Source organism: the organism of the source record quoted next, unplaced genomic scaffold, assembly GCF_019419815.1.
Source record: "Pyrus x bretschneideri cultivar Hongxiangsu unplaced genomic scaffold, Pyrus_bretschneideri_v1 Contig17, whole genome shotgun sequence".
In the NCBI taxonomy this organism is placed as follows: domain Eukaryota; kingdom Viridiplantae; phylum Streptophyta; class Magnoliopsida; order Rosales; family Rosaceae; genus Pyrus; species Pyrus x bretschneideri.
The window spans coordinates 5,086,593-5,100,086 of NW_025999468.1; the positions used below are offsets into that span (position 1 = coordinate 5,086,593).

The 13,494-nt window shown below is 36.1% G+C and overlaps 2 protein-coding genes across 2 annotated transcripts; both read left to right on the forward strand.

Annotated features, from left to right (window-relative positions):
* The first annotated feature begins 6,367 nt into the window (after window positions 1-6,367).
* On the forward strand, window positions 6,368-7,158 carry LOC103967409 (ethylene-responsive transcription factor ERF020-like). Its single transcript, XM_048581747.1, has one exon. The coding sequence runs from the start codon at window positions 6,380-6,382 to the stop codon at window positions 6,902-6,904; it is 525 nt and encodes a 174-aa protein (XP_048437704.1). The 5' UTR covers window positions 6,368-6,379; the 3' UTR covers window positions 6,905-7,158.
* Window positions 7,159-9,662: 2,504 nt separating this feature from the next.
* On the forward strand, window positions 9,663-13,218 carry LOC103928181 (11-beta-hydroxysteroid dehydrogenase B). Its single transcript, XM_048581786.1, has 7 exons — window positions 9,663-10,202; window positions 10,310-10,573; window positions 10,940-11,132; window positions 11,781-11,866; window positions 11,997-12,128; window positions 12,401-12,565; window positions 12,724-13,218. Exons 2-7 carry the CDS (start codon window positions 10,391-10,393, stop codon window positions 13,042-13,044), a joined length of 1,080 nt encoding a protein of 359 aa, XP_048437743.1. The 5' UTR covers window positions 9,663-10,202; window positions 10,310-10,390; the 3' UTR covers window positions 13,045-13,218.
* The last annotated feature ends 276 nt before the right edge of the window (window positions 13,219-13,494 follow it).

Here is a 13,494-nt window from a genome sequence, read left to right on the forward strand (position 1 = left end):
TTTAAATGTGACACTTATGTACTTGCCAAGAGTCACTGTGTCTCTTATCCGTTGAATTCTAATAAAAGTGATATTCCTTTTGGTCTTGTTCATTCGGATGTTTGGGGACCATCTCCGATTACTACTTCATCTGGTATTAGGTGGTTTGTAACGTTCATAGATGATTGCACACGAATGACATGGTTATACCTTCTTAAGCATAAAAGTGATGTGTTGCTGGCATTTAAGACATTCCACACCATGGTTCAGACACAATTTTATACTAAAATTCGGATTTTGCGTTCTGATAATGGTGGTGAATATGTTAATAATGATTTTACACATTATTTAACTAATCACAGAATCCTCCACAAGATTACTTGTCCTCAGACTCCTCAACAGAATGGGGTGGCTGAGCGCAAAAATCGCCATGTATTAGAAACAGCTCGATCGCTATTGATTGGGGCAGATGTTCCCCGCTCCTCTTGGGATGTTGCTCTTCAGACTGCTACTTACCTTATCAACCATATGCCATCCAAAGTATTGAATTTTCTTACACCTTTGCAAGTTCTTGCTACATTTGTGCCTCTACCGTTCGTTTTGGTGCTTCTATCGCGAGTTTTTGGATGTGTTGCCTTTGTTCATCTCCATAAAAATCAACCGAAAAAACTTGACCCATGTGCTCTCCGGTGTGTTTTCATGGGGTATGGATTACATCAGAAAGGGTACCGTTGCTACCACCCTCATTCATGTCGAATGTATACTACCATGGATGTTACTTTTCCCCGAGTCTGAGATGTATTACTCTTCGGCATCTTCCAACCTTCCTCTTCAAAGGGAGACACTGCATGACGAGCAGGTTTGGACCATGGCTGCTGCTACCACTGATCTTCCGTTGCCACTATTAGCCGAGCTCGCAGTGGCTGCACTGCCAGCCCAGCCAACAGAAGCAACATCGCTGCCCACAGAACTAGTGGCAGACACTGCAGTGCCGTGCTCACCCATGGAAACAGTGCTGCCACTTGCCGATCTTGAGACTTCTACTGATACTACTCCCCTTTGTCTCAAAATATAGTACCACCAGACAAATAATGAACAAGTCATGTTTCAGATACTTTGCTGAATTCAACGATTCTCTATGGAAAGAGGCAAGTGTCCTATTGATGATTTGGAACCCAATTAACACTTCAATAAATTTTATGGTGAATTTCTAAACCACGTTTTAGTGCTGCAAATTGAGCATATATTTGGAATCCAACAGAAACCCCAGAAAATAGTGTGATTCTTTGTGCAACCAGTGACACCAAGTGACAAATATTAACGAAAATGTGATATAATAACATGGAAATCATTTATACTATCGGTGGTGCCACTGAAACAATATATTAGTTTCAATCATCTCTATGCATTTTATGTATGTACACGAAAGGGGTAATTCAGCTGAAGACGTTTTACACTCATGGAATCTGTTCTTACATACTTACAATCATGACCCAAGGGAAACCAAAATTGAAATTTCAAAGAATTAGTCAAATCAAACCAACTTACCCGCTTGTTTTTCGAGTTTGAACTACGCCAGACTTTGTCACAAAATCTTTTTCGAAATAATCAAGGAAGAAAGCAAGTGCCAAATTTTGAAGAGTTTTTCTTCTGGGCCGAACCAAAACTTAAAAATTGAAAACAAAATGGCATCAATGACCACCATACAAGTAGGAGTTTCAAGAGAGCCACCTTTATATATAAGTCGTTTTTGCTTGTCTGAAATAGGCAGCTCGTGGATCCCCATCAACATCCACGGTAATCTGCACGACATTCAGAGAAAATAAAAATTAAGAATGCTAAAATTGATAAAAGTAGGTTTACCTCGTCAAGTCTGAACTTTGAATGTTAAATGGTTACGATGCGATCTGTTTACTTGTAGGACCAAACTCTGTCATAATTGTAAACTAGTAGTTCCAAAAAAAGGGTTCCAAAAAGGGTTTCAAAAAAGACGGATAATGTCCAGAGACACTCAAACTTTCTAGGATATATATTCAAGGGCAATTTGATAACTATTTAATCGATGAAAGCATTCAAAATTAAAACTTATTTTAAGTTGTGTACACTTTTAAGATTTTATTTTCTTTCATTTTTCTTTTTTTTTTTTCCGTCCTCTCTTGGTGCCATTCTTCATCTCCCATTTCCTCGTATCTCAAGCACAAAAAGTAAAAATCAACGAACAAAGATGGAATGATTGTCGTTGGAATGTACTTAAGAGGATAGTTGGACCAACAAATTGGTCAAGGATTACAATGGCAAATACCTAAATGTGGAAACCAGAAACTCTAACAAGAACCAAACAAATTTTGAAGTTCAACGTTGTGTTTCACGAAACTCGATAAGTCAAGTGTACCAAAACAACAGGAGGAGGATTCTCTACCCTCCTATTCTCATCCCCTTCCATCCCCTCCTCTCACACATTGCTTTTTGTTTTATTATCTCCACAAAAAAATCAATATAAGATATTGACGTAGCTTAACCCTGACCATTCAAATAGAAGGACACGGAAAGGTAGAGAGATTCGGAGGGTAGAGAATCCTCCTCCAAAACAACGTACCCTATATGTTCTTTTAACCGAGGACTTTTGACTGAAATGATCTTTAATTTCAATTCCTAATTGCTGAAATTATCAAAAATTAAATATCAAAGACGTAATGATCAAATATCAATAAAATAGAAATAAAAGATTGACGATATAGTGATCATATATCGATAACATACTAAACAGTGATTATTTCAGCAATTGAGATTTGAAAATTAATCACATATCAACAACATACTAAAAAGTCATTTCACCAGAATTTCCAGCAAGTAAATCTTAGTTATTAAATTGTTAAATAAAAATTTAACAATTGAAAATTCTGATTCATAAGATTTTCTCGAAACATACTAGAAAATATGTTGTTTAGGCTAACCCATTAACTTTTTGAAAATTAATTATATATTAACAACATACTAAAAGTTATTTCACCAGAATTTCCAACGAAATGTTGGTGCATAAAATTTTCTTCAAACATATTAGAAAATACGTTGATTAGGCCAACCCATTAACTCTTTAAATCCCCAAAAGCCACACGGAAGTCTTCCATGGAATTTCGAGTCAAAAATCTACACTTTGTATTAAATGCCAAGTATTTCAATGAATGCAGAATTCAAATTCAAATTCACAAAAAATCTACTCTTTGTATTAAATGCCAAGAATTTTGATGAATGCAAAATTCAAATTCACATGGTTTGTTAATGAAGGCCAAAGCAAGACCTTTAGCAGTATCAATCAATGCCCACAAATAGTTGACAAGCATAAACACTAAAAAGGAAGTTTTTGTCCGTTTATGGATAGATTCAGCTTGACTTGTTCAAACATTTTTCCTCTTGACATGATGTCATGGACCCAGTCAAAATTGCGTAAGCATAACAAAATCCAACCTCTATCTTTCGAATTTCCTTTCAACCCCCTTGCTTTTTCTCTCTCTCCATTTTACAACTTGATCTTTCTTTCTCACTCTCCATTTTCTTCCAAATATAGAATTTGCCAACCTGATCTCCTTTCACGTTCATCATTCATCGTTCCAGTTGCAAACTTGAATCTTTTGAATTGTACAATATTTTTTTATATTTTCATTTCCTTTATTTTGGATTGTGCAATAGTATTTCTTGTTGTGCTTTGATGAGAAATGTTAATGGCTACTAGCAATTCTTGTAATGATTATACGTTCTATCTGAAGATGTTAATTTTTTACCATGTTAATTGAACTCTTGGAAATTACAACTAAGAATCTTATTGCCAATTCAAGCTTTTTGTTCTTTTTCGTGTAATCATGTTTGGGTAAGAGTGCAAGCATCTTCCAAAGCCTATCTATATTGGTAGCTGCACTTAGACTAAACAACACATTATGAACTAATCAATTGTTGAGGAAAAAGGGTTAATTTTGAGACATTTGATTTAAGAAGCACTACTTGTTTTGGTTAGTTAAAATTATTTTTTGTAAAGAAATCACAATTCAAATGAGAAAGGGAAAGAAAAGACATATTTGATTGGTTTATATTTCCATATCAATATATATATATATATATATATGTTTATATTCTTTTCAGATTGTGCACTGAAAAAAGAATTTATGTCATAGGAGTCAAAAAAGAAATCCTAACAAATCCATGAAAGAAATCATTATAAATTCATAGAAATCCATCATAATTTGTCAAAATTCATATGGAATTGTAGAATCCATTAAAATCCTTTGAAATTTGTCACTTAAAAAGTCCATTAAAATCATTTGAAATCCAAATTGACTACACACATTTGGTGTATCGGATCGTATTTTCGGTACACTGGAAAATATTTCTTACTAGTATTACGCAACCAAAAGCAAATAAAATGTTGTGCACATGACAACTTCAATAAAACTACATTTTAAGGACAACATGTGGATTTAAAACATGGTTTATAAAATTGATATATATATATATATATATATATATATATATATAGGAGAGAAGCATCAATTTGGTCAAAGGGATTCACACAATATTGGAAAGATCAAATTAGGAAGGAGTGTGTTTGTAGGAGAGGGAAACCAGCTACGAGCAAAACATATTTGAATTTCAACGCTGTACGTTTCAAGGGTTAGCACGTGCAAACAAGATTGTGAATTTAGGGTAATTTTTGGGTTCAGTTACCGACCAAACCTGATCTTTTCTTGTTTTGGACTGGCAGAGGATTTTCCTTGGACTTGGTCCTTTCGGTAAACTGGTTGAGGACTCGTGACATCATGGCTTAGGTAATATGCATTGAATGCCAACCTGGCGCGCCAAACCGTCGTCAAACCAAATTCTCAAAGATTCCAAGATCTTTTCTGACTTGGCTTCCTCTCATACTTAAACTACATGTACATGCTACATTTAACAGGAATTGGATCCACTCCTGACCAGGATATCAGTATCCTTTTGATTCATTAACACGGATCGTTGGATTAAAATTCAACAGAGAGCTTTTTTGAAGGTTATAATAATTGTACACGTTGGATCAAAATCTAACAGCCCGTGTCAGTGGATCAGGAGGATTTTGATCTCATACTTAGGAGAGGATCCAATTCCCATTTAACACATGTTTGCATGATTATTTGTATTATTTCTTTAATAGGAGTAACGTTAGGTAGATCAAATTTATTGATCAATTTTGCAAATAAAATTATGTGTAGAAAAAAACACATCAATCAATACTTAAAGAAGAATCTTATCTCTATTATAAAGATAATATAAATATATAGTGAAAGTAGCATTTTTATTAAACTTCCCCAAACTCGATTACTCATTGCATATTTATTAAACTCCCCCAAAGTCGATTACTCATTCCTGACGTGTATTTCTAATCATAAATCTTAGTCATGCAAGATTTTTTAGTGTGCTCAGAATACAGGTGATACATTGTGGGTCACTATATAAATGGTGACATACTTGTATTAAAAAATTAACAACTTAAAAATAAAAAATCCCACCATTTATATAATAACACATAATGTACCATCCGTGTTCATGGAAGAATGAAATTTCTCTCAAAACTCAACTTTCATTCTCACCTTAATTAACCACGTGTGTTTTTCTGTAGGAAATAAAATAACTTTTATATACTCTGCTTTAGACTTTAGTAGCCCAATTGACATAAAACGTGTTTATCTTTACTGTTTTAGTCTAATAATGAAGAGTTACGGGTCGTTAATAAATAGTTTTTATAAACAATTAAAATTACTTATGATATCAAGTAGGTTATTATCATGTGAAGTCCAATGATTATACGTGTTTCACATCACTCAATTGTTGTATCTGCGTATGAAATTTAAAAATTTGTCATACGTGATGAAAGTATTAAGAGTATAAATCTATCATAAAAAATAGTCGAATTAACTTTCTCTAATATTAATTTTATAATTAAATCTCAATTGTATTCATGATATCAATACCTAACAATGTATTATTCTATATTACGAATCCCTATCATGACACTGAATCCAGTTGACATATATCCTTCTGTTGCTTCGGTGTCTCACTGTCCATACAGCTTCTAGTTTCTGGTATTGGTGGAAACCCCTCTTATACTTTGACCTTTGAATATTTTGACCTTCCCCTACCTCGCACTTGAAAAAGTTATTGCTACCTAATTAATTAATTATTGCACCTCTGACTTTCGTAGTTGTTCAACCTATATAAACACTTCCTCCCATTTTGCCTTTTTCATTCACAGATTCAGTCGGAACGTTTCCCACATCTTCCTTACTAGCTACTTACGCAGACAAGTCAGAACTCAGAAGAGAAAGTTCATATTTTACATATATATATATATATATATATATATATCATCATCATCATGAGTTACAGTTCGGAAGAAACCGGGAGTACTCCATGCAGCACATCAAACAGAAAACTCAAGGGGGTGCGCCAACGAAAATGGGGCAAGTGGGTGTCCGAAATCCGAGTTCCGGGGACCCGAGACCGGCTTTGGTTAGGTACCTTCTCCACCGCAGAGGCGGCAGCGGTGGCTCGAGACGTTGGGTATTATTGCTTGCGTCGACCTTCCACGTTGGAAGGCCTGAACTTCCCGTTGATGTTACCGTCTTGTGTGAGGGATGATATGTCGCCCAGGTCGGTGCAGAAGGCAGCTTCGGATGCTGGCATGGCAGTGGATGCTCAGCTGATTGCCAACAAGTCCCCGCCGCCGCAGCCAGCTGGAACTGGAAGCAATGCTGTTGAGACGGCTGAGTTTTGGGAAAATGGTTATGTTGGACAGACTTCGACTTCGACTACTACTTCTACTTCTATGAGCAGCTGGGGAGGAGGACATGGGTTTGGCAATGGCGGTGATCATCAGGGGGTGCTTGAGCATTTCCGTTGAAGATTATGATCTCTAAATCTAATTATTAAGTGTCGTCAGTCAAAGTTATACGGTTTTTTATTTTTTTTATTACAAATGACATTCTATGCTGGTTTACGGAACAAATTTGAATTCGGGACGCTGCATGATGGTAGAGAAGGATCCTAACCATCAGAACAACCCATCACCGCTTGTAACTATGATTTTGGTCCATGGAAGTTTTAGCAATGTTAGCATAAAGTTAATAACTAGAACCATGCACGTGTTTGTGGGTAGATTTGGTAGCACTGTATCACACTCACCGTAAGACTAAGTCTAGCTATGCCAAAGGAATGGAAACAGACTGGTTATGATTTACAATACGACTTTGACCTCCTAAAAAAGGACTGGAGTTGCATCTTTTTAATATTGACAAAGACTGAATTTGAGACCTTGTTATAAGGAGAGAAGGGGGAAAATAAATCTAGACTTTCGTGTAAATTCATTGAATTGTTTGAATGTACAAATAATAAACAAATCTTGAAAAAAGAGGAAAACAAATCCAAAATTTCGTATGAATTCATTTAATCAACTGAATTACTTGAATGTACAAATAATGAACAAGTCATGTTTCGATTACTTTGTTGAATTCAGCGATCCTCTATGGAAAAAGGCAAGTGTCCTATGATGATTTGGAACCCAATTAATTAGCACTTCAATAAATTTTATGGTGAATTTCTAAACCACGTTTTAGTGCTGCAAATTGAGCATATATTTTAAATCCAACAGAAACCTTAGAAAATGATGCAATTCTTTGTGCAACCGGTGACACCAAGTGACAACTATTAACAAAAAAGCGATATACTAACATGGAAATCATTTATACTATTGGTGGTGCCACTGAAACAATATATTAGTTTCTTTCCTTGTTAGGCACCTTCTCCACAAAGTGACAATAATTGTTTCTTTCCTCTTTCTGGGTTAAAACTACAAATGTTTTTCTTTAGAAATAACTTAAGCATCATTCATAAGATAGTACAAAGATGCCCAGACGAACTAATCATCACTCAAAAATGAAAATTCTGAAACAAATGTCATACTTGATAAGAAGAAGCGCATGTTTGGATCGATGTTTCGCCGGAACATAGCTTTTGATAATCAAATCTTACCCGTAACACTGAATATAAAAAAATCTAAAGCCTTTGATAATCAAATGTTACCCGTAACACTGAAGGGTACGTAACATTGAAGGTGGACCCTAAACTAATAATAAAATGAAAAACCCAAAAATTAACTACGCGAAAAATTTGAATAGGAAAAAGCACAATCTAAATACATGAAGAAAATGTTTACCATATGGTTGTTACTTGTTACAATGAAGAAAGAACGGATGAGAGGCTTGGCACCTTATCTCATCCCGGTGAAATGGGAGGAGGCCGGTTAAACTGAAGAATAAATGAGAGGGGATGCGGGTGGACTCCTGGGAGAAAGTTGGTGGAGTTGGCGTCGACATGCGCTTTGACCTGGTGGCGGCGGCGGCGCGGCAAGAGAGCTAAGTAAGGAGGGAAGGGGGGAAGAGAGAGAGAGAGAGAGTCGTGCGTTTTGGGGTTTCTTAATTGGAACGCTGGGCTTCAATTTCGGTCTCCTCATTATCCAACGGTAACAAGTGGCCCGGAAAATGCACCCTTTTTTTGGGTATTTTATTTCAACCTTGAAGTGAAGGTGACGTTTATTATTTTATTATTATTAGTAGATGAGTTTGGTTTTGAGATATTTTACTGTGAATAAATATAAATTTTAAAATTTAAATTTATTTAATAATAACAAGTAGAATGATAGGCATCATCATCATTTAAATGGTCAGCAAAAATGCACCTTTTTTTTTTGAAAATATTTTTGCTCGCCCCTCCAAACTTTCAAGTGATAGAGAAATATTTCAATGTGCTAGAAATACGGTTTAATATATTATGTCAAAAATAAATTGATAAAAAAAAAAACCTGTTTGAGTTTACAAATAAGTTGAACTATCCTTTATATGCTAGTTAATTTTAGGATGGAATCCAACTTTTTCAGACACCATGTAAAAGAAGGCTAGTTCAATGTATTAACCAAAAGCGCTTTCATTGACTTACAAAACGTAACTTTATACCAAAAAACAAAACTTTTTATTCTACAATCAAAGCAAATATATGGAAAGTTGATTCTTCTATACAACCAATTACAAAATTTTCAGCCAAGGAACTTGGGATATAGTTGACTTCCCAACAATTAGACCCTCTCTTTCCCTTTCTTTGCATACAATTTGTCAGATTGATGTGCATTTGCAAGCATATTAACTACCCAAATAAAACCTCCATTTGTACAAAAGGAGTACCGATGGAAACCTTGGGAGGTTTGAGCTAGCTGTACGTAGAGGAGGAAGAGACAATTAAGGCAAGGAAAGTAAGCTAATTTTGCTAAACTCAACTTTGATGGTTATGTGGTTTCTATCACATCCCGGCCCGGGGTGGATTACTTTCCGGGCCTGCACTACCACCGTAGCACGATATTGTCTGCTTTGGGCTTACCATTCCCTTACGGTTTTGTTTTTGAGAACTCACGGGCAACTTCCCAGTGGGTTACCCATTATGGGATTGCTCTAGCCCCCTTCTCGCTTAACTTCGGAGTTCCTATGGAACCCGAAGCCAGTAAGCTCCCAAAAGGCCTCGTTCTAGGTAGGGATGAGAATATACATATAAGGATTACTTTCCTAGACGATGTGGGATGTCACAGTTTCTGAGTTTGCAGCTGTATGGTTTATTATTAGATTTCATGTCAGCGCTCCTCTTGCGATGAAGGTTAAACCCTTGACGCCAGTGAATGTTCATGTAGTCCTCCATGGAGGATTCAAATGAATGAAAATCTCTAGGACTTTAGCCTTAAGATATTTTTAGAGGAGTAAATTTTGTTGCGAATCAACCGATAGGCTTAAAGCATACGCTTTCTTGGAGTTGTATTTTGCTTAATTCTCTTACTCGTGGTGCAAAAAATGCCTTACACTTTGATAACCTTTGCAATGTTGCCCTAAGAACGTTCTATTTGTCTTTTTTTATTTTTCAGTTTCCCAAAAAAAAAAAAAAAAAGGCGAAATAACCAAGTGAAGAGAACAGGTGTCCTGACGGTGGTGCTACATTTCATCACCAAATAGCAAAGTTGGAGCAGCACACACTCATGCAGGAAAATCCAAAAATCCTTCCATCCGTCACTAGTACAAGAGCTTGCCACCAACACGTGCCCTCCTTACATGTAATGATATTGTTGCTGAAGTTGATCATCATCTCTGCCACTACCACTGCCCACCGTATTATTTCAAACTCATCAACTTCTCTCTCTCTCTCTCTCTCTCTCTCTCTCTCTCTGGATCTTATCTCTTCCTATCTGAATTTGATCGGTCACATTTTGGACCAGCATCGGTTACAAAACAAAAAAGAAACAAAGCTGTTGTGTGTTTAACAAGGGTTAATCAAGGCTGTTTGGTGAACCGAACCGATGGATTTGTTTAATTCGGTGTTGAATTGGGTGGTGCCACCGGCAAGTTTAGTGATGCTGGCGTTTGCTTGGCCAGCGTTGACCTTCATCAGTGGTTGTGAGTGGCTTTACAATTTGTTCAACAGTGAAATTGTCGAAGATAAGGTGGTTATAATTACAGGAGCTTCTTCTGGCATAGGAGAGGTAATTATAAGTCCCCTATTTGCAATAAAATGTATGCATTAATTTTGAAGTTCATCCTGTTTCAAACAAAGTTTTAAATAATCGGTTTTCGTGAAAATATCGACAATATGATATTTAATATTGATATCGCTAAACGTCGATGAAAATGTGGTTCAAAACGTGAAATTTTTTATTCTGAAACTTTGTAGCAAATGTTTATCACCTAAGAATGCATGTATATTGCATATTAACTTCCTAAAACACAGTTAACCTTACAAGTATATGATAAGTAAGAGGATACAATGCAGGAAACAGATACGTTGGTAGTTTGATAAAAGTGGTTATGTGTGTGTGTGTGTGTGTAAAGCATAAAAGTTGTAATTGCAGCAAATTGCATACGAATATGCAAAGAGGAGGGCGAATATTGTACTAGTGGCACGAAGAGAGAACAGACTGCGAGTGATCAGTGAGAATGCAAGGCTTATAGGTGCAAAGCATGTCATGATTATAGCTGCAGACGTTGTCAAGGAAGAGGAATGCAGGAGATTTATCAGTGAAACAATAAGCTTCCATGGCCGAGGTATGCGCCACCTAAATGTTTCTGGGAGAAAATTTGTTATTTAGAAAGCCATAGTTTTAAAAACAAAAGTTTTACACTTGAAATAACAAATGGGTCATAAGCATTACTGAGCGGTCTGCAGATTTATACAATTTTGTGTACATTTGTATATTATTATTTATTTGTTTGTTTAAACAATGCAATTGTTCATGACTTCTAATTATCCATTTTGGCAAAGAACCCTACCGATAAACTTCATCGCTAGTCGGACGGCGGGTTGAGGCCTAGTGCCTAGACGGGTGCCTTGGAGGATTTAAGTAAATCAATTATATTTTGTGTAAATAAGTGTTTATTATACTTAAAATATATATAATTACATCATAAACTACAAAATAGAATAAAATATATATTATGAGGTATTGGAACATAAAATGAATGGTTTATAGTAAGTGGAAGAATGAATAGTGGTATTTGTTTTATGTTAATTGCCTACTAAGCTGAAAACAACAATTCTGCAGTTGCACTCTTATGATTTTTTATAATTACAAACTAAATTAATAGGTAATTCTTTCATGGTCTCTCCATGGGATGAATTTTGTGCCTTCAGTGGTGCCATGATGTTAGTTATGATTATAAAGTAGTTATTTTGATTTGTCTCTGATTTTGCAGTGGATCACCTTGTAAATACAGTAAGTCTAGGACACACATTCTACTTCGAGGAAGTTACAGACACGTCTGTCTTTCCCCATTTGTTGGTAAGTATTGCAAAGTTGCATGATTAGAAGTCCAAATGTTTGCACTATAATTCTAAAGCAAATTGCTCTTCCTTATGTGGAAAATTATCTATCGATGAGATATTGTGGTTTTGAATATCTTTGTTCTCAGGATATAAATTTCTGGGGGAATGTATATCCAACGTATGTTGCTCTTCCTTACCTACGTCGAACCAATGGAAAGATCATTGTTAATGCATCAGTTGAGAGCTGGTTACCTCTACCGAGAATGAGTTTATATGCTGTAAGTATATACTACTCAATCAAAAATTTCATTTTACTTTCGGAAAATTGGTCAAGTATATTAACATTTCAAAATGAGAAATATACATGGGACTAGAATTGTATATATTTCATCCACAAATTAGAATAATCCAGTGCTTAGGATGCATTCCATGATCACCAAATTTCCTTGACAAACTTATCTAGGACAAATTTTTGTAGTCGAAGTAACTACGTTGAAGACCTTGCAATCGTCAATTTATTACTATCCTTTTGTTGTGTTTGAATCACCAGGCAGCAAAGGCAGCTCTGGTTAACTTTTATGAGACCTTGAGATTAGAAGTAAACCATGAGGTAGGGATAACAATTGCAACTCACGGATGGATTGAAAGTGAGATGACAAGAGGCAAGTTCATGCTAGAGGAAGGCGCCGAAATGCAATGGAAAGAAGAAAGGGAGGTACTGGTTGGTCGATGGCTTTGATATTTCATTATGTTAGCCCAATGAGGCATGCGCCATTGCTAGTTGCTCTGGTTTTCAAACCCAGAGCATGACAGATTAAGAAACAGTACTTCAGATGTGCTATATATCAATGAAACATATTTATATTGTTTTAGGTACATGTGATCGGTGGTCCTGTTGAAGATTTTGCCAGGTTGATTGTAGCTGGGGCTTGTCGAGGAGATTCGTACGTTAAGTATCCAAGCTGGTATGACATATTCCTGCTGTACAGGGTGTTTGTGCCTAACACCCTGCATTGGACATTCCGCCTCATTCTTCCAACGCACGGTGGAAGGAGGACTTCCCTTGTGGGCACCGGGAGGCCTATTTCTGAAGGCTATGGAAGGCCTTTGTTGGAAGGCACTCCTCCAAGGAGATTTGTTGGTCCCAACACAATTTCCCAACAGAGTCCCTCGCGTCCGCTAAAAATGGAATGAAATTTATAGCATTTATGGGAAAGTAGCTATGTTAGTAGCCTCTTATAAGAAATTATGGTTGTTGAACTTATGTTTTAGCCGCGCGCGGAGATTTTGAACTGTTAAACAAAGTTATTGCATTCGATATGTAGTTCATGTAATAATCCCTTCGGTGTTAGTAAATTTCATAGAGAATCCCCTGTGAACATGTGGCCTTAGGAATATTCTAAACAGTTTTAGTACTTTTCACGTTGTCAGATTAACAGGTCATGCAGTGTTTTTGAAAGAGTCATTGGTTGATCACCCGAGAATGAGGCCACATAATACTGGGTTTTGGGATAACTTTGGGATTTTTTTTAATTTTTATTTTATTTTTTAACAAACAATATTATCTCTACAAAGGGAGAGAAGATGGGTGTAGCCTCACAATAGGCTATCAATAATGTGGTTCAAACTCGCATTTGGACGAGA

Bases quoted from the DNA above. Each gene is read 5' to 3' on its own strand.
- LOC103967409 (XM_048581747.1), top strand. From the start codon at position 6,380: ATGAGTTACAGTTCGGAAGAAACCGGGAGTACTCCATGCAGCACATCA.
- LOC103928181 (XM_048581786.1), top strand. From the start codon at position 10,391: ATGGATTTGTTTAATTCGGTGTTGAATTGGGTGGTGCCACCGGCAAGT. The intron at 11,867-11,996 runs GTAAGTATTGCA...CTTTGTTCTCAG, and splicing joins CTGTCTTTCCCCATTTGTTG to GATATAAATTTCTGGGGGAA. The intron at 12,566-12,723 runs GTACTGGTTGGT...ATATTGTTTTAG, and splicing joins AATGGAAAGAAGAAAGGGAG to GTACATGTGATCGGTGGTCC.